Genomic DNA, 26,518 nt, shown 5'->3' on the forward strand with positions numbered 1-26,518 from the left:
GCAAAAGGACCATGATAAAAGCATGGTGCATTACCTATGGAAACCAATAGCATACTCACAGCTCCAGCTTTACTTCAAATGAGTGACTGTAACAAAAGACAGAAGTACTAACCACTGCAGCTGTTATAGATTTCAGACAGAAAATACAAATTAATATGGCTTGACAGTTTGTAGACAACAGATTGGCACCAGATGGCCTTCAAAATTCCACAAAACACTGAAAATAAAAAAAGTATGAAACTAAGTGAACAATCCTTTTTTCTTACCATACAAACAGCAACTCTCTTTTCAGAACAAATCAACCATTACCTCACAGAGATAGGCACCAGTCCTCCTTGGATTTGACCAAAAATAGCAATACTAGCTCTAAAGTCTTTATTAAAGAAAAGCAGCAGTGGTATTTCCTCAGTGAGCTGGCTACAGTCTTTCTTGTCTCTCTCTCTCTCTCCTTCTCTCCACTGGACCCAGCTCAGACCCAAGCATCGAGTCAGAGACTGTGGTCAAGCACTCTACCTCAAGAATCCAGCAGCACTCAGATCCGATGCGGAGTGAAAGAAAAACATAGGGTTGTTTACATAAAGACTTTAATTTTTTCCCTTTCTCTGCTCTCACAACCAGACAGAAGTAAGGCAATGGCCTCAGCGAGGGAGACAGGAGACAAGAAACTATTGTTATTGCTGACCAAAAAGAGAGAATGCACTTGCAAAGGATGCCAAATAGAAACAACCCACACAGGCCTGCTGAGATTTTTATGAAGCTAGTATTTAAAGCCAGAATTCATACCTTCTGCAAAACATAAATCTCAATTTAATAAAAAATTAATACCAGTTGTTTAAAGCCTTAAGTTTCACAAACTAATATTATATTTTACAACGCTTTTAAAGAGGGCAGTAATTAAGATAAACTTTGTTTTCTTGTCCTTTAATTAGACCTTTATACTACTGCTCCAAAGCTTTGCCAGGGAATGTTTGGACAACCCACTTGACAAAAGTTTCAAATGTCTCTCACATAAAACAGAATGAGCTTTAGTGTAGACACAGTTTTTAAAGCAGAAGTCTTTTTTTTCCCCTTTTCAGAATGAAACTGAATGTTGCTAAAATCAGACAGCACATTATAAAAGTGTACCTTGTTGATGATTTGTAGCCACTTATAATTCATACAAGCTCATCTTCAATTTTCAAAAGTGAATGTCTACGATGTTGGGGAACAGTAGTTCTCTCTAGTATGTTCACGTTCAGAAGCTCTGCATCTTTAAAAAGTGGAATGATGTTTACAGGCAAAAAAAAAACAATTTTGTATGTGGCGGTTGTTGTCTTATGTTTTTATTATTCATTGTTACACTGAATTACAACATAAAATCCCTTGCAGCTCAAGTTTAATTTTGTACACTCCTGAGTGGGGTCCTACCTAAATAATTGGGAACATCATAAGTCAGTATTACCCACCTACAGAGAAAATAATAATGCAATATCCTTACCTCTTCATGATTTTCAACATTTGGGAGGGCTCTTTGCTTTCAGAGCGAGGAAGCCTAGCATACCAGATCGAGAGAGTTTGTTATTTTTCTCCTATACTAACACTGTGGCTTCCTAAACACATTAGACCAGTTCCCAGTGCACAAAAAGCCTGAAGTGCTAACATATGGTGAGGTAACTTTCTGAAAATGATAAAAATTACAATTGTGAACATCACATTTAACGTTGAATTTAATACAAATCGTGATATAGTCCTAATCCAGACCATGACCCAAACCCTAGCCTTACCTCCAATACTGGTGAAACACAGTTTTACACAATTGTAGTGTGGCCAAATATAATTTAGTCCATTTAAGATGCAAAAGTACCTCACAACAACAGCTCAGAATGCATTCACAGTGAAGCTGAAATATCAGGCTGCTGCTTAAATCAGAAAACTGAACCTGATGTTTTTTTGTTATCAAATTTTCCTGGCATCACTTTTGCTGTCAAAACCTAGCAAGGATAGTAACCTGCCCAAGAAAGAGGATTCCTAATAAACATGAACACCTAAGAGTCAGGAGGAATTATTATTTGGGTGAAAGGCATTTATATTCATCTTCCATTCTCAACTAAAAAACAAGGAGAGGAGAATTAAAAAAAAAAAAAACCTTAAGAGTAGCAATCTCTCACATATGCTTCCAATAAGCTCCCGTCCTGTCAGGTTTTTCAAACAGCATACCTTGCACTACTGCTCACACTGTGCCTCTCACACACTTCCACATTTATGCTCCATACCAGAAGAATATTATGTAACCCAGCATGGTCTGCCTCTAGTTGACCTGGAGAAAATGAAAAGGGGAGAGGAAAGGAAAAGAGAGGAGGACAAATGAAGAGAAAAGCTAACATGCCTACCTCCTCAGTGAATTCCTTGTTCTCATAGAAGCATTTTCTCATTTTGAAAAAAGGTAGGAAAGGAGATGTAGCATTAAAGCACGGAACACCTGAGATACATTCATTTACATTCACAGCATTTGGCAGACTTACAAAAGTGCTTAGTGTACAGACAGAATGTGTATCCTTGCTAGTACAAATAGTTTTGAGGTTCGATTCAAACATCTACTGGAATACTGTTTAAACCAAATGTTGTAATCTGAGAATCAGACTGTGAACATAAACTGGGTATGGTACAAGGGCATTGGACAGTCAGCTATTGTTGTCAAATGTGCAACAAGCATTCTGAATAAAATAAAACCAGGTGGTAAGTATCCAAGTTAAATGCCAGCACACTAACTCCAAGGCAAAAGCCTGAGACACAAATGCTACTGTTGCGAGAGATGTGCAGTCTTCCAAGAACCTACTACATTTTCAGAAAAAGCAGAGAGTATGAGCTAAGTTGATGTTTTCTCAGAGTTGGGCTCACTGCTCTACAGGGTGAGGCTCAACTGCGCCTTGGAGTGTTTTAAAGGCTAATTTTATAAGTAACGCTGGAGAGTCTCACTATAGTTAATGAATTCTCTTTTATCTTTCTTTCTCTCATCCACCCCAAGCACTCACATCATCTTTTTCTACTTCAAAATGTGTGTGTGTGCATAAGAAGGATGATTGATGTTGCCAGAAAGTGCAAGATCACAGTGTAACATGTTCAACACCCTCAGCTCTTCTGGGAACCATGCAACTCCTACAAGCTCCCTATGCCCTGCCCTTGCTCTCGCTCTTCTCCATAAATCAGACAAAAGAGAGCTCTGTGTGCATATGAGTGTAATCTTTCAATGTGCAGATGTTGAGGAACCCCTCAGGGTGCTCCTCTGGGTGAACCAGTTTTGACTCTGCAACTCCAGAAACTCTAGAAAGTTGATACTTCTCCCAAATAGAACGTGAGACTTGACAAAAATAACTGCAATATAAAATCGTCTACTAATAACCATTATAAGTGATTTATTAGTAATTTAACGTGCTACCAGATGTTCTTTCGGGAGATGTTTGTGTGCCGGTTCTGTGACTCCAAACTCCAAAGTTCTGAAATTGTCTCGACTCCTAAATGTTTAGAACTGGAGAATCAACTGGAACTTAATTCCTGTCCTTCTGGATCAACACATCAGACAAATTCCATTATATTTTGCATAAACATGAACTGCACTTTGCATCAACAAAAACATTCATTCGGAATGTTCCTATTCATTCCCACATGGCATACTTCGTTTTTTTTTTTTCTAAACAGATTATGACACTTCAGTCAAAGACACCTTCTCTAAAAATAGTCTGCTCTCTGATCATCAAAGCAAACAGGGTCAGTAACTCTGAAACATCTGAGAAAGAAAATAAAAACAGGAGTACAGCAGGAAACAAAGTCACAAGACAAAGGTATTTTAATCCCTATCAGAGCTCATTCTTAGACCCGTTTTTCAGATGAATTAGCACAGGCACGACAAGGCTATCCCAGTTTACTAGGCCTATATTAGCCCAAACTACACGTACATTTTCATCACTCATTATCCATTTCAACATTAAATCACACTAAAATTAATATGAGGCTTTAAACAGCCAGAGGAAATACACACTGAATCTATGCAGTACCGCTATTAGATTGAACAATGCTGTGATTTTCTGCAGCAGGTGTCAAGCTGATTGAAAACATAGGAATTCATCAGGAAATGGCACCACTGAGCATAAGTCCTCCATACTACTGTACAGCTCCAAAAACCAGGAGCAGCAGAACTTTAATTTAAAGAGACCCCTTGATTCTCCATTGTTGTTTTAGGTTAGATTTACAGCCAGTGTGTGTCAGTCTGGACCAGACGCACACACGCTTCACATTCTAAACCTGAAAATAATACTGGATTTATCCGAACTGCTAATGGGCCAAAACTGAAGACTATCCCTGCAACAGTCTGTCTGCCTAATGTCCTCTCCAACTTTCCATTCTCCAGACAACAGTTATGAATTGAATTGCTCTGCTACAGCTGTACATCTGTTTACTGCAGCTCTTTTTTTTTTGCATGGTAGAAGGCTTGAGTTAAGACACTGATGTATACAGAATATCAGGTTTTTACACATGCACAGAACACAACGCAATAATCACTACCCTAAGAACTATCCTTCAAGTATACCAACTTATTCGCTGTGCTTCCAAACTCTAGCCCCATTCAGGGTGGCTAAATATAAAAAAATAATAAACAAATACATAAAAACTAATCATAACCAATCTGCACTCCATTCTAAAGAAAATTTGCATGCAATTAGACACAAACACTTAAAAATAAAAAGAGCTAAAGGGTTATTTGAGCGATGCCACTTTAGATTCCATAAAGAATGAAAGGAAAAAAAAAAAACATGCTTAAGATATGTGACTGTGAATAACCTTTTAAATGTTTAAAAAACCTCACTGGTTAAGGTTCTTTACCAATTTACACGTATGAAAACCTGTAGAGTGTAGTACGGCTATCTTTTTGTGAGATTTTTTTGATGAAAGAGCTCAACAAAAGCTACATACAGTCACTCTAAAGGGAGCTGTTTGGACAGTGTAAGAAAAGTGCAGTGCTGTTTGATCCACGTGGTATTTTAATCAGTGCATGTCACAGACATTTTATTTACCCTCCAGGGAACTGTGTTGACTTGTGGACAAAGAGGTATATGTCCCCTTTGAGTGAATAAGGTTTTCTGAAGTACTCCTAATCCCATGTGGCTAATTTGTTACAATATTATGACAAGGTCTCATGCAATTACATTTGGGGCCTTGCAGGTTATGCACGTTACAGCTTTGCCATACATGGCAACTATGTGTATATAAACATGTATTAGGTATGTGTGTGTGTTTTAAATAATTAAAAATATCACTTGCTTTTCTGAGTATTTTGCCTCACACTTGCTCTTCAGGACCCTGTAGTAGTGTGCAATCTCTCCAGAATGTCTGTTGCTAAGTGTGCTGAAAGTTTCATGGCTTAGATCACACCGTTCTGCCAACATCTCCTGCAGTGTGAGCTGCAGTGTGTGCAGTGTCTGTAAGGCTGGGTGCTTTCTGACAATACGTCTCAGAATTGAAGACAAGGCATGTTCCATCTCCATCTCTGCAGACTTTACTCTGTGTGTGTGTGTGTGTGTGTGAGATTTTTCTTCAAATATTCATCCTATTTTCACTTTTTACACACATGTATTGGAGGGTGGCTGCAACAGATCAGCACAAACGTGCTTTATCCTGCATATCTGTTTAAAATAAAATAATAAATAAATAAATAACCAGACAAACAAACAATATAAAATGTAATAAAGAACAAAAGTCTCTGATGGGAATCTACAGAACATAATTTTTTGTTGAAACTGCCAAATGGTGTGATCTTGACTACCATAAGCTTATGAAAAGTGAGAAAATATGTTAAGGGTTTAAGCAGACAGTTCACCTGGAAAGAGGAAGTTGTTCCTGACCTATGGCAAGAGGGTGTACAAGCCGGTGGCTGGAAATGGCCACTGACCCCAATAGACGAGTCTCCCAGCGCGTCCAGACTTCAGTGAGCTTTTAAGATTAGTAAATTGTAGCTTTAGCAATTCAGCATTAGTGTCAATAGCAGACATTGAAATTCGTGCTAAGTTAAGCCGTATCTACGCTTCGTCTCCCCACATTCACCCGCCTACTCTCCGTTATTCCACCCACCCCCCACCTCCTGTCATACAGCCAGTGCCTGTGTTACTGCTCCAGCCAGTCGTCACGTCTTCAAGGTAGCGATAGTTAACCACTTAAAACTTTATTTCTTTTTTATTACTATTACCACTGTATTTCTTTTTTATTTGTAGTAATGCTACATGTATTTTTTTTTACTAATTTGAGAGTGTTGTAAACATATATCAGTCCAAAATGTGACTTTCAGGGTGGGGGCTGGAACGCATTAATTGCTTTTCCATTATTTTAAACGGGGAAAATTGACTCGAGGAACGAACTTTTCTACTTACGAACCGGGTCACGGAACAGATCAAGTTCGTAGGTAGAGGTTCCACTGTATATCCATTCTTTTCAGTGAACTAGTAACTTTTTCTTCCAAAGGGTAACATCTATAATTTTGTTTTGTTATTTGTATATTTGTATTCTAAACCCTTCTAATAGCAAGCTTCAAAATAATTAGACTTAAAATAAACATCTCACTATTTTACCTAGATTTGTTTTTACACTGTTGTGATACGTAGTCAAACATTTGAAAGGAAGTTTTCACTTGAATGCATTTAATTCAAAGATGCGCTTCATTTTATTAGGCACAGATTACTTATGAATTTTCACAGAAAACAACAGAGTAATCTGAGGCCCGGTGCACATAGACCCATTTATGCTTTTAAATCTGAGGTTGTTGTCTGCTTTTGGCCTGCCATCTATGCAAAACACTGAAAACAGAGGTTTTCAAAAACACTCTCCAAGGTGGAGATTTTTGAAAACTTGTCACTGTTCCTGAAGATAAACAGATATTTTCGAAAACGCTGACATCGCACAGCATGCCTATGTCTGGCTGAAAGGCAAAGATCTCCTCACACCCTACAGTGATGTCATTAAACCACATATGGAAAAAAGTATAAATAATGCTGTATTTAAAAATATATAATGCACTTGGTAGATCTAGATTCAGTATTTTCTTGACTTAATTGCATAGTACACTACATAGGCAGCATGGAGTGATTTGAGGTAAAATCCCAGTGTTTCTCTCATTCCTCATGGTGTATTGAGGTCTGGCTTGAGATTGCCTCGGTTTTCCTATTTGTCTGGACTAGACAGCACCATAAAATGGTAAACCATAAAACACTCAGACATGTAGCTTTAATCAGTTTGGAGTGTGTTGGTCAACAGTACAAACAGAAGCTGAAAGAATAGTGGGGAATGGGTTGATTTTACCTTGCCCTCAAGACGAGCAGTGCCTCCAAGACACACACGAGCATTACGGGGAGGGAGGGTGAAGGCCGGTGCTTGGTTATTCGGAGAAACCCTCCCCATGGTCAGACTGCTTTTCGAGATGCAAGAACCAGTCACCAACTGAACATCTCCCATAACTCTTTGCGGTTTTTAGAGAGAGAGAGAGAGAGAGAGAGAGAGAAAGAAAATGTAGCACACAGACAGAAAAATTGTAACATTAAAAGGGAGGGCGACACATTATTTTAGATTAATATCATACCGTACCACAACAATAATTAATACATACACATTTGTTGAACAATAAATTGTTACAGTTTGCATTACGACATAAGACTGTGAATGTGCCCGATATTCACCTGTTAATGGTCTAAGTTCCCGAAAACCTTCACCTCAAAGCAAAAAGTAAGACCAGGACATTGTGAAAAACTGCGTTTAGCATTTTATTGAACAGAGTCTCGTTCACAATTTTCGTACTACTCGAGACGAGGCAACTGCGGTCGGATTTATTCTCCATTTTCATATTTGAACTTTCCGTTCCAACTTAAATTAGTCCACGTTTCAATTTAGCGTATCAATTTAAGCGTAAACTCGAGTTTATATTAAGATTCGTCTAAATTGTGTTGACCGTTAGATTAAATTAAGTCTTTGGGTTCCAAACTCTCTCATAATCTCACCTGTAACACGCCATACTTTTAAGTAACTTTTCCGTTCCGTTCCGTAGTAGCAGTTACATTCTGTCGCCCGTAGGAGAGGTATTTAACAGCGGAATAGTGTACGCTGCTTAACATCCGCCATTCTGTAATTTTCTTATTTACATAATATTAAATACTGGACTGTGATTGGTTCACGTTTCAGGTGAAATCATCCCACGATGTTCCCGGATGTGCAAATAAATAAAAATAAATAAATAACACATTTGACAGAAATATTATCATTATAATATCCTTTTATTAAAGACTAGATATATAACGCTTTTTTAAGGGCAGTGCATTAAGGGCAGGAAATCAATATAAAAGCCCTTAATAAAAAAAGGGTTTATAAAATCAGTGTAATTTTAAAATATAACTTCAACAAAATTTAGAAGTTACTGCATGCAGTTAATGGTACAGAAGGATACTTCTGAGGTTACCACTTCAGTCATGTTTTAGTGCTGTAATTCTGAGAGTGCTTCGCTTCTCCTGCAGCAGAGTTAAAGCTGAATATGTAATGTTTTCTATATTCCTAAAATATCTAGTCCCATGTTTACCCTGTAATCTCTCTCTCTCTCTCTCTCTCTCTCTCTCTCTCTCTCTCTCTCTCTCTCTCTCTCTCTCTCTCTCTCCTCTCTCTCTCTCTCTCTCTCTCTCTCTCTCTCTCACACACACACACACACACACACACACTCTCTCTCTCTCACACAGTAATTGTTTTATCATAAATTGGAATTAAACTAGAAAAAACAAACATTAAGAGGCAAAAAATGTAGAGATATGAGCTGAGAATAAGAACATTAGTGCTGCAGGTTTTTAAAAAGAGATAAGGTCATTCATGTCATATTCATCTTATCAGAAATGTCTCAATCTGAAAGTAAACTGAGAAATAACATTCCAAAGGAGTACTAGTCTTATAAACTGAGATAAAAAACTGAGATATTTGTTAAAGAAAAAATAACCTACACGTCTCATTATCTATACATAACAGTGAAGTGAACCCAAGTGATAAGTACATGAACTAAACTCCAAAATTTCTCTTATGCTGTCCATTCATATGACTTAGAGCAAACACCCCTTTTGCTCATAATTTTAACACCATATATGCACATTCTCTCCCTGGAGATCATAAGACCCAAGTGCATCTGATACTGTTATTTGAACTGGCACAGTATTACAACCCCTGACCCAAAGTGTAAAAGGTCACAGATTTTAAACTATTGTGGTTAAACTACTTAAAATATACAAAAAAATATATAAAACAAAGACAACAACAACATTAACTATTGTACACAATTGTAATTTTTAGTATATTTTTTACGCAACTTTGCAATCTATATAGAAAATAGCCAAACATGAGTTAAAGGAAGACAAATATTTGTCCTCATTTAACTCATGTTTGGCTACTTTTGTAATTGCTCCTGGGAAATATTTTATATCCCAAGTATATGCCTTATTGTTTCATTCAGTACTCCTTAATCAGGAAAATATTGCTCAAAACTGAGAGACCAGTCTGCATTTATTTAATGTCTAGAAAAAAAGCCAGTATGTCATTCACTTCTATTATCTATTTGTATATTTGTAAGGGAATGAAAAGTCAAATATCTTTTTAAAATGTCAGTTTAAATGTCTTTTGCACACTACTATAAATAAACAAACTCAAAGTACTTGAGCTGGGCAAAGTTATATAAAAAATATATTTTAATGGAGCTGTGTTTTCTTTGATCCATGGACCAGAACATCGAAGTCCAACTTTGATTTATGAGTATATACTTAGATCTTTGGGTCAATATGTAAAAGCAAAATGCCTCCAAAAAAAAGACAGACTTATGTATATATCAATGGTTTTGAGCACACACACACACACACACACACACACACACACACACTAAAACCACAAACATTTCTCCTCCTTCGGGTCAGCAGGTCCTGCATTTGTGGAATGCTAGTTCATGCATCTCACTTTGGCTGAGTCTCTACGTTGTGAGGTCAGGAGTTCAGGAACGATTTTGTGCATGAAGTTGAAAAAGCCCTCACAGTAACACTGATTAAAAGTGTAGAATCTCAACATAATGCAGAACAGTATTCAGCATGCATGCAAGAAACATGATGATGTGATCCAATAGCTGTGTAAATACAGCTGGGTGTTTGATGTGGCCCTCACTTCCTTTTCACCTTCTTCTTCCTCCTCCTCCTCCTCCCTCTCTTGCTTCTACTTTCACTCTCCTGTCTTTATCTCACATATTCTCTGTAATGTACATTAAAAATGTAGAGCCTTTATGGCCTATTAGTTTCATAATGAAGGAAGCTGGCCTGCATGGACTGTTAACCAGCAGAGAATGAAATTAAATGATTTCCACTGTTGCATGCGCTCCCAGCTTGGCTAATCTAAAAACAAACTAATCTGATTTTAGTGTCAATCAAAAGTGTTTCAGCATCAAAGAATAAAAATTACATACAGCTGTGATCGCTGTCTGTTCTGATACAGTGCCATGCATCTATGGATAAATCCATTCTCTGGTTGCCGGTGCAGCCTGTTTTATTTATTTATTATATTTTTTTGTCTGTGTGAATTTTTGTCTGGAGCACCATAGCATGAAAGTTATTGCTGGACCCGGAAGACTCCAGTCCTGTCTCAAGAGAACACATAGTTCTTAAATCCATATTTCTGCATGCCCTTAGGTACATTTTCATTTATAGTGCGTCCATCACTCGGCTTTCAGCAAGGACCCTAATGATGGGGCCTATCATCCAAAATATCTTGAATTCATGTGAGAATCAATTAGAATGGACATTTTTATTGCATTTTAATCAAGCACGTCAAGGTCATTGGCCCTATTGTTCTGTAACATGTTGACATCACCAAAGTATAGACTTTGATAGGACCACCGGGGCTAATGGAATTCGTGTGGAAATTGGTAAATCTACGCAATTTAAATCCGCCTCATAGCACTGTTCAGAGGTTCTGCTGTGCTATCAAACATGACTGCACATAATAAGCAAATATTTGATAAATTGTGCTTTGGGAAGAAATAAAATTCCAAACAATTTGAAATCACATGTAAATCTTGGAGCATGATTTTTAGCCCCTTAAGTCACATTCACATTCCATCAGTGAAATTAAATGTAATACTTTTTTAAATAATAAAAGTTCAAATGTTATGTGTGGTCAGAATTTGCAGGAGTTTTAAACACTGTGTGTGTGTGTGACAGAGAGAGAGAGAGAGAGAGAGAGAGAGAGAGAGAGAGAGAGAGAGAGAGAGAGAGAGAGAGAGTGAGAGAGAGAGAGAGAGAGAGAGAGAGAGAGAGAGAGACTGCTCGCTCTAAGCTTCACCTCGATGGGCCTAGAATGTCAGGATTTAAATAATATATCAATATGCTGATGAATATACAATGATACTTCATCCTGCCATTGGAAAGCAGGAAGTATGTTTCCAAAGCACTCACAACCTACTATTTAATGAGGTCCGTTTTAATATATTCCTTTACATTTCCACAAAACTAAACTGTATGTGTGACTTGTTTGCTCACATGCAAAGATCTCTTCTGAATTTGTGTACCATGGCAATGACTGCCACAGCCCCAACTCTGTCTGTTCAGCTTTTGCTTCGTCCCTGGCCATTACCACTGTAGTTGAATCACAGCCAGCATGTGATTGGCATGGCTTTAGCAAGCCCCCTTCTATCCAGGCTATGGGGACCTGGGCTACACATGCATTTTCACTGAAATAAATTCTTCCATGACATGTATGTAACATAATGCTATAGTACTCCAATCCAGACTCAGGAAGCTAGTAAACAGAGCTGAGCTATGGTGCTTTAAACTGATGGAAATGGGAGACCATCCATTCTATGTAGTAAACCATGTCCAGTTCCAAAGTATCGTTTCACATATCTATTCAAGTAAGCACAGCCTGGTCAGAACTGAAGAAGTAGAATTTTATCATAGTAATTATGGACCTGTACCATGTGGAAATATCCACATGAGGAAGTAGCACCCTTATTTATTTTTTTTAAATAAATATTACAATTATTATTTTATAATATAGCATTTTACATAAGAATAATTATTGCATTTAAAACTGTAAACATGTTTGTTTATTATTATTCTACTACTCTATTTAACTGATTTTCTGAATTAAAGTTGGACCACCCTGAACTGAACACAATGGCTCTAACGACTTTGTTGCCTTTTCATCAACATTTTTGAGAAGACTGGCTTTAATGGTGTTACTGTGGTTTCGCTGCTCTTCTGCAAAAACAAAAAAAACAACAACAACTAAGCACTCAGTACAGTATGGGCACTGAAATATACATAACTCTGCTCTAACATTTTTAGCACTAAAATAGTGCCATAGGTTTTCAGCCTTAACATTCACCAAAATTGACTGGATAACAAAAACACACTGCTTGAAATTCTTTGACCTAACACCATGCGAAGATTGCCTTGTGTCTGGGAAATTTCACTTACATTAAATTTGAGTTAAAATATCAGCTGTGTTCTTATACGTTGTGGCAGTGCACCATGCATTCCATGCATTTTATTTCATTTTGGCAGACGTGGGCCACTATTTTACTCTTATTTGGACTTAATTTGTTCTCTGCCACCCTAAAATACACACGGTCTTGGTATTCTGCTGTATATATTGTGATTTGAATAAATATGTTGGATTTATTATTTTTTTTTGTTTTAAATGCAGAGGCACCCCAATTCCAATATATATATATATATATATATATATATATATATATATATATATATATATATATATATATATATATATATATATATATATATATATATATATATATATGGATAATTGGAGTGTGTGTGTCACCCTGAAGGGACTGGCGGTGATTCCAGGTAGGCTCTGGGCCCACTGAATTGGATAAGCAGTTATAGAGCATGTATGAATGAATGGAATTGAGGTGCCTTTGCACAGAAAGTTATAACAATAATTAAACAGCTGAAAATTAAATTGGACACTTTACTCTAAGTCATATTTCTTGAATTAGAATACCTTACATTATTACAATTTTGATTCACAAATCACAATGGGATATTAGAGCTGTGGGTACTCCTAAAGTGATACATCAATTTGGCACAACACCTTGACATTGATATTGTACTTCTATAATCTACTATAATGTAGTGTTCTAATAGATTATTAAGTACACAAGGTGGAGTCTGAAAATAACTGGACAGTGAAACAATTATAGTTGGTCTGGCTGTTCTTCAGCACATTGGTTTTGAAGTGAATCTTTGGTTAAAGTGCAGAATGTTAGCTGCAATTCCAGGGGATTTATGCCTATATTCGGTGAACCAAATGTGGATAATATCCCTCTTTTATACATAGTTCACAAGATTAAGGGGACCAAAATAACAGAGCAAATTACTGTAGTCTTAAATAAAATTGTCACATTTAGTTCCTAGTCACAAATCCTTTGCAGTTGATGACAGTCTGAGGTCTGTGGCACAAAAACATAATCAGACTCTGGCATCTTTCCTGGTCTGTGATGAAGCCATCTTCAGTTCCTGCTTTTTTAGAGCAGAGGTTTAAATTTGTCTTCAGTAACTGAAATGTAGGCTCAATGGGATTCATGTCAGGTGGCTGAGGGGAAGACAAAAATCAACATTTGTCCATAGCTGCGTTAACATTTTGAGTTTTGAGACATTCGGCTGAAGTTGAAATGTTACCCTGCTTTTGTTCACACCATCAAAGAGATGAATTGTCCAATGTCACATATTTTCCAGATTAAGAATCATAATAAGATCTGGGGCATCATTAGACACAATTTACTGGGTCATTTTAATTCAGTAAAATGTTGCTATGACCCCCAATAAAATCACTGCAGTTAAAAGTCAAATTTGTCCTGAACTGCTGGGCAGAACTACAGGATATGCCACGCAAACTCACACCAGGCACTACATTTCCCATAATGCCCCATCTCTTTTACAAAATCTTGAGCAGCTTAGGCTTTTAGTGATTTTTTTTTAGTGAGGCTTTCATAAATGTTTAAAATGTTGTTAGCCAGACAACAGGCAGGCAATGATAATTTATATCATATATATTTTGGTTATAGCAACAACAGTAAATTACCAAAAATTCATAATACACCACAAAAGCAGTCAGTGAGTAAGTAGCAGTAAGTCAGATATTGCCTGCCCACAGAGAATAGTAAAAGCATGTAACAGAACCCAACAGAACTAAGCATGTTAATTGTAAATATTGTGTCGAAAAATTTTACAAAATAAAGGCAATTAATAAAAAATAATGTTAACGTTCATCTATTCATTCATTCATTGTCTGAAACCGCTTATCCAATTCAGGAACGCGGTCGTTCCGGAGCCAACCCGGAATCACAGGACACAGGACACAAGGCAGGAACACAAGTCCTTTGCAGGGCGACACACTCTCACACCCATGGACACTTTTGAGTAGCCAATCCACCTACCAGTGTGTGTTTTTGGACCGTGTGAGGAAAACAGATTGGGTACAACTATCAATATACTTGCTGCTCAGGTTTACTGCCTTTGATACTACCGTTCCAAAAGTACCCTCCCATTGGTACTATATATTGGTGATAAGGACAACTGCATAACCGTACACCAGTCAGCCATATCATTATAACCACCTTCTGGTTTCTATACTCACTGTTCAATCTCTCATTGAACCATACAGGAGCACCGTGAAGGTCTACAAATAAAAACTGTTGTCCATGTGTTGCTCTGCATACGTTGTTTGCTCTCTTTTGCTCTGGTCAGAACCCCCAACAGGGCCACCACAGAGCAGGTATGATTTGGGTGGCAGGGCATACTCAGCTCTGCGGCTTCAACAGTGGAGACAGTCATTTGGGTTTGTGAGCTGGATATATTTGGTTGTTGGACTTTTCTCAGTTGGTTGTTGGGTTTTAAAAACTCCAGCAGCACTGCTGTTTCTGATCCACTCATACCAGCACAACACACACTAACACATTACCACCACTTCTGTGTCAGTGCAGCACTGAGAATGAACAGATCACTGGGTGGTGGATCAATGTGGTGGAACTAACCTAACCTTTGAGAACAGTGTGAAAGAGGGGCAAACAAATGGACTACAGTCTGTAACTGTAGAAGGACAAAGTGCTCCTGCATGGACAGTGGGGCTGAAAGAACTGACGGTGAATGCAGAAACAAGGAAGTGGTCATAATGTTATGGTAGGTAGGTGTATATATTTGCCTAGTTTCTGGGTTGAATCAGACACATCTATTACCATTTTCAGTGCAGATACTAATATATCAGCACTCTTAAATATGGTAAATTGTTTCTCAGAAGAGAATGAAGAAATGAATCAGGACAGAAGCACATTGCTTCCCAGAGTCAAGTACTGTAAATCGTCTAATTATCCACAGTGCCTTGCCAAAAGTAAGTAAACAAGTAAATAAATAAATAAATAATAAAAAAAGGGGTTAATGCCATTATTCAGAACAGTCTTGGGTGTTTTGTCCCCAATCAAACATCACTTCCATGAATGAGTGGCTAAAACTTGAACTGGGCAAAGTGGTTATCAAATCTCAGATGCATTAAATGAACCATTATTCTACAGTCTGAATAATGAACTTGCCGTGTAGGTTAATAGGAGCCAGTAATCGTCTGTAAATTCTTCCATGTTTAAATAACCCCTCTCACTGGGAGTCTGCTTTTAGAAATATGTGAGGTCGTTACTCTGTCAGATGATGGTGCTGATTCACAGTTGGGCTTTTCTGCACAAGTGTAAACTTGCGTCCTGCAGGAAGGCACACCTGCTTCAGATTAAATAGTAAAATACTACTTTAATATTTATGAGACTTTCTGAGGTTCTAAACACAAACAGATAATGGTGCAAATATGAGCAGACGGGAGGTAGTCTCCCAACTCAACAAAGGGAATGCTTTTCTCACCAGGCTGCATTCACGTTAACCGTCCTGTAAAAAAAATACAACCACCTGGGGCTGCTACATGTTGATTAATGCTTAAAGCACATCTTCAATCCTGTGCTAAAAATACTGCTTGTGTGAGGTATAATAGTGCATGTTTGATTACATGAATGGCAAACGTGCATGTGATATGCTGTATTTTGCCTGTCTGAATTGATTTAGATGGTATGCGTTTTAAAGCACACTCAGTAGCACAAGCTGTATTTCTTTATTCAAAATTTGAAACAGATGACCATGAGAGAAACTAGGGAAGTGAACACAGAAATGTGGAAAACGTGGAATGGATTAATGGTTATATTATAATAGGAGAATTCAGTCAATTGATAAGAATATTCAAAATTATATTCATCTATTCATTGATATTCGTGATTAATATTTATGTACAGTCAAGACATATATCAACCAGATGTCCACACGTACCCAGAATCCATTATTTCTGCAAGTAAAATTAGTTTCTTGCCAGCAAAACACTAGTGAAGCTGAGGTGTATGTCTTTTTAGAGTTCGGTGACCACTCTAAGAGAGAAATAGCACACCTCCACGTCGCTCTGTTTCTGTGTGTGTGCAAATTTTTTGAGCTGATACTACACATTTAATTGTTTCTGTTTATCTGATGCTGTTTAACTTCATGAATAAACACCAATCTGTGCTTTATACCCATTAATAATGGCACCATGCATTCCTCACATACCACCACACTGGCATGATGTGAAAGTATGAACTGCTAAAGAACTATGGCATGTTTTCCTATATATGCACCGTTCAACCATAACATTAATGTTGTGACTGTTTTTCTACACTCACTCTCAATTCTCTCAGCTCCACTTAATATAAAGGCACACTGTAGATCTACAATTACAGATTGTAGTCCATCTGTTGCTCTGTATACATAGTTTATCCCTTTTACCTTGTCCCTCAATGGTCAGGACCACCACAGAGCAGGTATGTTTTGGGTGGTGGACCATACTCAGCGCTGGAGTGAGCCTGATGTGGTGGTGGTGTGTTAATGTAAGTTGACCAACACAAACTGTGCAGCAACAAACAAGCTGTAGGGTGAAAAAACAATAGAGTGGACACCAGTGTTTAAAAACTCTAGCAGCACTGCTGTGTCTGATCCACTCATACAACACAACACACAGTAACGCACCACCACGTCGCCATGATTTCTTTAAAGTTTTAAATCTCAACAGGTTCATGTATGTCCCATAGCTTCAGTTTAGGGGGCACTTTCTTGCATTCTCATTTCATTATATTTTCTATTTTTATTAATTTCTATTTTGTTATTTATATACTTTAATCTTTCATTATGTATGTTGCATTTAGACTTTTTGTCACATAATCTGAGATCCTGTTTTAACCTTTCCCATGATTTGTCTGACAATCTTGATAGTATTTTATAAGGATAAACAAATCTACAGTTTGATGCCGGCAACACAATCCAAAAAAGTTGTGACAGAGTCATGGTTAACAACGTGACACATCACCTTTACATTTGGTTACACTTTTTAGGCATTTGGGAAATGAAGATACCATTTTGCAAGTTTTGCATGCTGAATTTCTGCCCATTCTTGCTGTATACAATACTCGAGCTATTAATCACTCTTTGGCTGCCATTGTCTGAGCCGGCATCTATGACAAGTACACATACATGCAGTATGAGACCGGCCACCACTGTACATGCAGTATGAGACCAGCTGAAATAACCATGGACATCCCAGGAAAAGACATCAACTTCGTGGCAGCATTTCTCCCTCCAAAATCCCAGTATACACTGCAACACATTTCCTTTGTCTCCTTTCTTGTACTGTGTGTAATAGACCTTTAAGCAACAGCACGTTTTTGAAGTACTTCTATGATATGTAGCTATATCAACATGACAATTTCTCATGCAGTCCCATCTGAGGGCTTGAAGGTCATTCAACAGTCATTTTAAACTATTTGACTATTCCCTCAGAGTTTGGCACAACACATTTTCATCACAATCTATATTTGATTGCAAAAACTGAGCCTTGACTCTTTTATACATAATAATGTGCTTATTGTATAGACCTTCCCAATTTTTTGGGTGTGTGTTGCAGGTATGAAATTATACATTTCATTGTGTTTACAAAATACAATCAAGTTGGTCAGTCAAAAAATTGCTAATCTTTATTTTGTGCTTTATACATTTCTTTGTCATTTAAATAAAGGATTAAAAGAATAAAGGATAAAAACATGTATGTAACTTTTCTTTAAATATGTTCTAGAAATATGGTTGTATCACCTTCTCTCTAGGTTAAGGATGCTCTCTCTTGACTCATCTCATCTGACTCATCTGTAGGTCCTACCCAATCCCTTTTATTTACATGACCATGAGTCCATTCACCTCATTTTCAGTATGTTTAGCCAGATAAGGATTTTTAAACAAGAAGATCACTATGTCAAACCAAGGGTCATTAACCCCACATCTCTCTCTCTCTCTCTCTCTCTCAAACCCACCCATCCACTCATACACACTCACTCAGAATTACATTATTCAAACACAAATACAAATTTGAGATCAGTCAGCCATGTATGCCAAATGCATTAGTGGTTCAAAAACATTTCCCTAGGAATTTCATAACAGTCCAGCTTTTCAGTAGAATTGATTAATCTCAAATAGAATGTCTATCAATAGAAATGCACTACTTTTAAATGTAGCCCAAAGTCACCATGCCCAACATTAGAGGGATATAAAACTCCCCTGTGCTGGACTGTGGGCACTGGGACTGTGGTGTGATGAGACACAATTTGGTGTGAGCTGGAGCCTGCATTTGCAAGCCACAATCCTCACTAATTTTCTTGTGGCTTAGTGCAATCAGATCCATTCAGCAATACTTCATTAGCTTGTCTAAAGCCTTCCCAGAAGAGTAGAATCTGTTAATGCAAGAAAGGGGAGATAAAATCCCTGTTAATACACTTGAATTCAGATGAAACTTTGGATGGGCAGGGGAGATTAGGCGGTTTGGACAATATTTTGTAAATGTAATGTATAAATCTGTAATTGTAGAAGGGTCATGGAGCTGCAGGTACTTTATAAAAACAGAGAGAGAAAGAGAGAGACAAACAGATAGACAGAGAGAGAGAGAGAGAGAGAGAGAGAGAGAGAGAGAGAGAGAGAGAGAGAGAGAGAGAGAGTACACAGGAACACCCATTAGCTGATCAGCGGGATGGGATAACTGAACCATAACAGTGTGAGTGTGTGATAGAGGGTGGTCTTCTCACACATGTGTCAGAGGTATTTCTGGGCCTCAGGAAATTGTACAGCTTGAGAGACTAAATTAAGGGAATCCAGTTCAAAAATGCACACTTATTTTGTCACAACTCTGTGTGAAACACACAGTCAGATGATGAAGTGTCTTACAAATGTAATCTTCTTCAGCTCCATAAATATAGGATTTAGATACTGTGCCCATGATCAGAGGAAACAATGACAAACAATGACAGAGTATGAGGAAAACAGCACGACTACATCCACAGGATACTGACAGGCCTCTGATAAGGAACCAGTGCAGCTACTATCCTCTGTTAACACTAGCACAACAAAAGTGTTGTTTGGAAACTGGTGTTGTTTTGGTTGCTGGTAATATTGACCCACACTGAACCTATGGGACCGGTCTCTTAGACTGTTATATGTCCTAGGTCCTATCATATACATGGCTCCTGTGCTGTAGGTATTTATCAATTTTAGTTTTGGTTTTGCAGTTTCTTGTCTGATGAGTGATTATGATTATGATTACATTTTCCTGCAATATGTCTCAGTACATTGCTCTTTTCATGTTTACTTTGTAACACCCCAGTACCATTAGCAGAAAATGTTGGTATTTAGGACTTTGTGACTAGAAATGGTTCTGTGAAATTTCCTCAGATAGCATTGGTGTTTGTTACTAATGACATCTGATACATTTATTTTTGCAGTATTTATTCACTGCCTGTAACCACTTATCAAGTTCAGGGTCGCAGTGGGTCCGGAGCCCACCTGGAATCATTGGGCGCAAGGTGGGCATACACCCTGGAGGGGGCGCCATTCATTCACAGGGTGACACACACAAACACACACACGTTTGAGTCACCAATCCACTTACCAACGTGTGTTTTTGGACCATGGGAGGTAACCGGAGCACCCAGAGGAAACCCATGCGGACACGGGGAGAACACACCACACTCCTCACAGACAGTCACTTGGAGCGGGACTTGAACCCACAACCTTGAGGTCCCTGGAACTGTGTGACCTGCTATGCCATCGTGCCACATTTTTTGCAGAATTAATATATATAATTTATAGATTTTATTTATTTATTTGTTTGTTTGTTTTCTTATTAAGTTTCTTAATAAAACGTCAAAAGACATTAGGTATTAAGGCCGTATGCCCTAGAAATAACTAACAAAATAATCATGTCTGAATGCTTTTACATTCACTGCAAAACATGGCATCTATAACTAGCACATTTTAATGATATTGTTATGTTGTGAGGGGATACAGCAAAATGTAATATTTTTTAGGCATAAAACAATGGAAAGACTGGGGAGGCCACTCATTACACACTTACAATTAAGTTTCACTTCTCTGAAATTACTCTTAAAGCCTAGATCCATGAACTTGCCAAACCCATAAGGTATATCTCTAAAACTACTGTGAAAGTTAATAATTATCAAGCATGTCATGGTCCTTAATCACTACATGATACTTCATAACAGTTAATCTGCTACTACTAATCTACTGATTAACTTAACAAATACCAACTCCCATGAGCACTACATGTGAATGGCTTTGCATTTGGTGTAGTTTCCTCTATTGGGAATAGGAGTGCTGGCCACTTTATTTGGATTAAAACAACATCAAAGCGACCCAGCCCAGACTAAACCGATGTCGGAAGCATCTCGTTTATGTTGAGTTAGGGCACTTATGCATGTCAGGCTAGTTGAGAAGGAACAGGAGGGCCACTGTTATTACTCCTGATGAAGACACTTTTTTTTTGTCAGCGCACACCCAGACCTGAGATCTGTGCAGAGCTATTCACATAAACCAGTCCCAGCAACCCCTCAGACAAGAATGGGTTCATGTGCTCACTGTTATGCGTCCTGAGGGATTGAAACATGATGGATGATACTGGACCGGACGGTTCTCATGTGCTGCATGTACAGATTGTTCCATTGTTTAGCTGATGTCTTGCAATAGGAATGAACCGAGAAGATAGGTCTGTTTTTTTAACAGCTTCTGGAGAGCGCACAGGTATCATATCAAGCACTTGTGGAAAAAATGCGATGGCACACATAGATCACAACGTTCAGAGCCAAACATTCCACCAAAAGGAAGAGTTCTGCTGGTCACATTTGTAGCAAAAACAATATCAGATGCAGACATATGGAATGTAGCTACAGCTTTGTGACAGAAAAGAAACAGATGAAATAGAAAAACAAAGAATGAGTCACAATTCAGGCACACAAGGCCAATCAGAAAGGTTTGCAATGAGAAAAACATGAGCTGTAAACAAGTTGCCAACTACAGGAGGAGACAAACTTATGGCATATATGATTCACTATGAATGCACTCTGTGTCAGTCAATCTAATTCCTAGAAAATGTTGAAATTTAAAGACCTCTCACAGGTTAATAATAATTAATGCAGATCTACACTTGAAGTATGTATGTACTCACCTCTATAGTAAGTTGCCAAGCACTGAGAAACAATGTGTCTCCCTCTCCTCTGCCCAAGTACCCAGTTCCAGAACCGGGACACGGCTGCCCTGTGTGTATGTGTGTGTGTGTGTGTGAGTTATCTGGATCGAGCGCGTTTCCCCTGGCTGTGTGTGACTGGCGCAGCTCCTAACAGCACACAGTGCGAGGCCTGTCATTGGTGGAGTTATAGAAGGAGGAGGGGTCTGGGACTAGTGCTGCTGGCCAAAATTGAATGGCTGGCCCACTGCTTTGTTTTCCCTTTCACAGCTTGAATAGGACACTGGCTGGTGCTTATTTGATTTTTTTAACATTCTGACCCTCAGACTATCAGCGTGAGTGTGTGTGTGTGCTGTGTGAGGATTTATCATATTTATTGTAGAAATGTCTTTGGTTCTACAGACTGAAGCAAATATTTTTCCTCCAAACATTCGTTCACAGCCCAAGAGATGGCTTGCAAATTGAAGTCCCCAACAAATGCAAACAACCTGTAGCTTATATAATGTGTGTATAACAGCACAACAGTTACGGTTTGAGTGGTTGGTCTGGAGCTCATTTGGAAATGAAAGGTCTACTGTATCCTTCTACAAGCCATGCTGCTTTACTGGAAGAGAAGCCAGTGTAATTTAGGCTGGGCACTAATAGATTTACCTAGGATTAATCCAGTCATTACGTCACTCATTAAACAGCTATTACTCATGGGGGGTCCTATCTAAAGATAGATCCATCAGGTCATGATGTCCACTCTCCGTAATTTCCTCTGTCACTTGTCAGGACTGTTGAAGAACGGCAAGTGTCTGAGACTGAGACGGCCATAACCTTGTTTCTACACTCACTATCAATTTTCTCAATTCCACTAACCATACATAATCGAACTATATAGTTCTACATTTATCTGTTGCCCTGCATACATTATTGGCCCCTTTTCACCCTGTTTGACAAAGGTCAGCATCCCCACTGAGACATTGACAGAGTGGTGCTGTGTTAGAATACATGTGTTGGTGTGAGTGGATCAGAAAAGTTTTAAATACCTCTGAGTCACAGTGTAGACACAGTGTGGACAGTGTTTAAAAGCTTGAGCAACCCTGCTGTGTCTGATCCACTTGTACCAGCAAAACACATGAACACACCACCACCAACTGATTATTAACCATTGAGAATAATCCACTGCCCAAATCATACCTGCTCTGCTGTGGTCCTGACCATTGAAGAATATTGAGAAACAGGGTGGTCATAATGTTATGGCTGATTGGTTTATATCAGTATAGATCATAACAGTATCATTCATAAGATAGAATTGTTCACAGAAATAATAATTTCCTCTTGTAATGAAAGCATTTTTCTCTAAAACTCATTACAGGAAATGACTACTAATATGCGGCCTAGTGCCGGAAACATTGTTTTACAATAGTTTTGATACAAAATGTTGACCTAATGTTTTTGCAGGGTGAGTGTGTGGTAAGAGTAAAGAAAATGTGCCTGTTTGGGTTTACCACTTTTTTTATATATTTACATAAAAACTAAATAGCTCTCGTTTCACTGTATTTACTGCAAATTCTCGTTTCTCTACAATGACTCAACAATGATGTTGAGAAATGACTCAACAAATTAATTGTTCCGAATTTTAACGAAGAATGTAAGTTCCTCTATAACAGTACAAAAATCCTCTGCTGTTTTTTCTGGCTCGATGATATCAGACTGAAAGAAATATTACTGTGAGAAATATATGTTTTTGGATCTGCTGAGTAGTGAGAGAGAACTGCAGGCTGCATGTGGAATGGTCATTGTGTGTGTGTGTGTGTGTGTGTGTGTGTATGGGATTCAAGTTAAGGCTCTGAATGATGAAAACACCTGCAAAAGTCTCTTGGCTGTTAGCGTGACCTTAGCAAAACGTATCTGTGGTGTAACAGATAATACATCCTCTCAACACTGACTGGTAGCTGAGTGGACAACAACTCAGCAAAAAAAATGAGATACAGTATCTGGAGGAAAATGATTGTTCTGAACAGAAGTTTGTGCAGAAGATAAGAAATATAGTAAAATGCATGCTAGTGCAACTGATGTGTTTCAGATTAGACCTTTAACAGGTTAAAAAAACAATATTACACTGTAAAATTGAAAGGATTAGGAATTTCAAATGGCAACTAACATCAAACCTGTAAACACACCAGAAAGCGTTCAGCGAGTTGATTCAGGTGCTGAACTAAAACATAAAACTGTGGAGGTCTGGGTGTCCCTGGGGCAGCAATTTACAAACACAGCTTCAGGAAATGGGAACCTCTTGAATGCCTCTTGGGACATAAACTACAGCAGCAGGGGCTAGAAGGAAAGAAGAGGCTAGAAGAAAGAATTGTGTGGATCTCTGAAAAGTTTCCAACAGCATCCACAGCATGACCTGGAATTATACAAAAAGGCAACATTCCATCTACATGATCATGAAGAGGAAACGGCTCCACTTGTTGAGGCCTTCTTTGCTTTAAATTAAAGAACCAGCTATGCCATCTAGTGGCTCACATATGCACTGGACTCTTTGATAAGGCCACAGACCTCACAACACAGTGGTAATGATGTAAATTAAGTTAATCTCCATACGTGTTCATGTTGTCAAAATCATATTGTGATGAATCAGGACATCTGATGATTATGGATGGTGTTCAGATCCACAGAGTCTATTTATCAGACTATTCCTGTAAGAGGGAGGAACAGAGGGTTTCTTCCTGCATGAGATAGAGCTAAGCGCTGCAGCTATGGGAGTCAGATAAAAGCATGCCCACAGGAAAATTAACAGTAAACAACCACAGGGAGTGCTACTTCAGATCAAGCAGCAGACGCAGCAATCTGTGACAAAGTCAAACTTTCACAGTATCCACATTTCACAGAGAAAAACCTTATAGAAATAAATGAGTGGAGAACGCATTTCCAGTCCTGTAAACTCTTAAAAATAAAAAGGACATAAAGATTTCTTTGCATGAGGCTGGAGAAAAATCTATTTTGACTTCTAAATATATTGAAATGTTTTGTTCTTTACGTGGTTACATGTTTGAACATACTCATTTCCCCTTCTCCTACTATGAGATACAAAAACAGTATTTTGAAGCTGGTCAAAGGAAATTCTGTCCATGATGTGACTCTGCTAATGATTTTTTCGCTGCAAGAAGGATTCTTTTCCAGCAAGCTGTGACCTCCTGGGCATGTTTGCTTTACCACTGTACTGTACCAGCCTGCTGCTAAGCGCTGATGAATTTCAACACAACTAATTGGAGCTTGGCTGAAAGAAAAGCCGAGGCACTGATAATGGTTTAAGAGGCAGGTAGCCTGATTCATACTGGTTTTGATTTAATACGCCAAGCTGGAAATGAAAATACATTCCACTGATGCTTTAATATTATATATTTACTACTTTTATGTTTTATGAGACCTCAAAGGAGTCTCATAGGCACCATTATTATCATTTTTCATTTTCGTAGCTAAATGCTTCAGTGAATAAAAACAAAAGCATGCATCTTGATTCAGTACAGAGTAAGAGCAGCAATGCCATATTTCATAAATATCATTTCATATAATCTCTTGAATTTCCCCTGGGGATCAATAAAGTATCTATCTATCTATCTATCTATCTATCTATCTATCTATCTTTCTATCTATCTATCTATCTATATCATACACATAATATACACACTTGATCATGCTTGTGTCAGTGAAAGTGTCTTATTGTGTTTTAAAGGTTTAAATTAGTTCTGTCCACATGCTTTGGAATGTAATGCATGTATCAAGTTTCTACAATGTTACAAGTTACTTAAAAGGCATTCATTTGGTATTACCAGGCCCTTCTTGTTGATCATGTAGCTAATTGTCATACCCATTATGTCTGAAACTGAATATATTTCGTCGCCACCTCCCCATCCCCTCTACAGCATAAGGATAAAAAAATCAGGTCAAATTATTCCATTTTTACAGAACCAGAATTGTATATTAACTGGCGAACCAAAAACTGAAGAAATTGTCAATGGCTTTTTCATATTTCTGCATAAAAGAGTGTAAAACTGCTCTGGGGGGATTTCTTTGCCTAAACGCCAAAATGCTAAATTTCTAACATGACATTCATTTTGAATAGTTATTGTTAGAAATCTTTGGGGGGTGGCTCGTTGACACAACAGGTATCGTACTGTCACACAGTTCCACGGTCACGGGGTTGTAGGTTTGAACCCTGGATGACTGTGAGGAGTTTGGTGTGTTCTCCCTGTGTCTGCATGGGCTTCCTCCATGTGTTGTTTTTTAACTGCCACAGTCTAAAAAGACATGCTGGTAGGTTGGTAGGCAAACATGTCCATAAATGTGAATGTGTGAGTATGTGGTGCCCTGTGATGGATTGTTGCTCCCTCCAGGGTGTGTTCCTGCTTTTGTGCCAAGTGATTCCGGGTAGGCTCCAGACCTTCCACAGCCCTGAGCTGGATAAGTGGTTACAGACAATGAATGAGTGAATAAATTCCTTTGGGGCAAGAAAACTTTCCACTTAAAATATATTCTTTTTTTTCAGACTTTTCTCAGATTTCTTTAATTGAAGTTATGTAATAACAACATTTTGGGAGTAGGATCATTACTGCATCTGACATACTCTGGGGATCAAACCGTTAATTTTTAATTAATAATAATTAATGAAGGCAAGGTGGCGCAGCAGGTAGTGTCACAGTCACACAGCTCCAGGGACCTGGAGGTTGTGGGTTCAAGTCTCGCTCCGGGTGACTGTCTGTGAGGAGTTTGGTGTGTTCTCCCTGTGTCAGCGTGGGTTTCCTCCGGGTGCTCCGGTTTCCTCCCACAGTCCAAAAACACACGTTGTAGG

General features: G+C 38.2%; 1 protein-coding gene across 4 annotated transcripts in view; it reads right to left on the reverse strand.

Annotated features, from left to right (window-relative positions):
* Positions 1–21,796, reverse strand: part of mylka (myosin, light chain kinase a) — a 63,540-nt gene extending 41,744 nt beyond the window's left edge. For 2 of the 4 annotated variants that reach the window (XM_066686086.1, XM_066686085.1), the window contains exons 1-2: positions 8,016–8,156; positions 7,324–7,480 (exon numbers count right to left, since the gene is read on the reverse strand). In XM_066686086.1, the coding sequence (XP_066542183.1) occupies positions 7,324–7,480; positions 8,016–8,029 (171 nt within the window). In that variant the 5' untranslated portion in view covers positions 8,030–8,156. Of the gene's footprint in view, positions 1–7,323; positions 7,481–8,015; positions 8,157–21,660 lie in introns of those variants that run through there. The other 2 variants (XM_066686087.1, XM_066686088.1) reach the window with 2 other exon arrangements.
* Between the last annotated feature and the right edge of the window lie 4,722 nt (positions 21,797–26,518).

Source organism: Hoplias malabaricus, chromosome 12 (assembly GCF_029633855.1).
Source record: "Hoplias malabaricus isolate fHopMal1 chromosome 12, fHopMal1.hap1, whole genome shotgun sequence".
Classification (NCBI taxonomy): domain Eukaryota; kingdom Metazoa; phylum Chordata; class Actinopteri; order Characiformes; family Erythrinidae; genus Hoplias; species Hoplias malabaricus.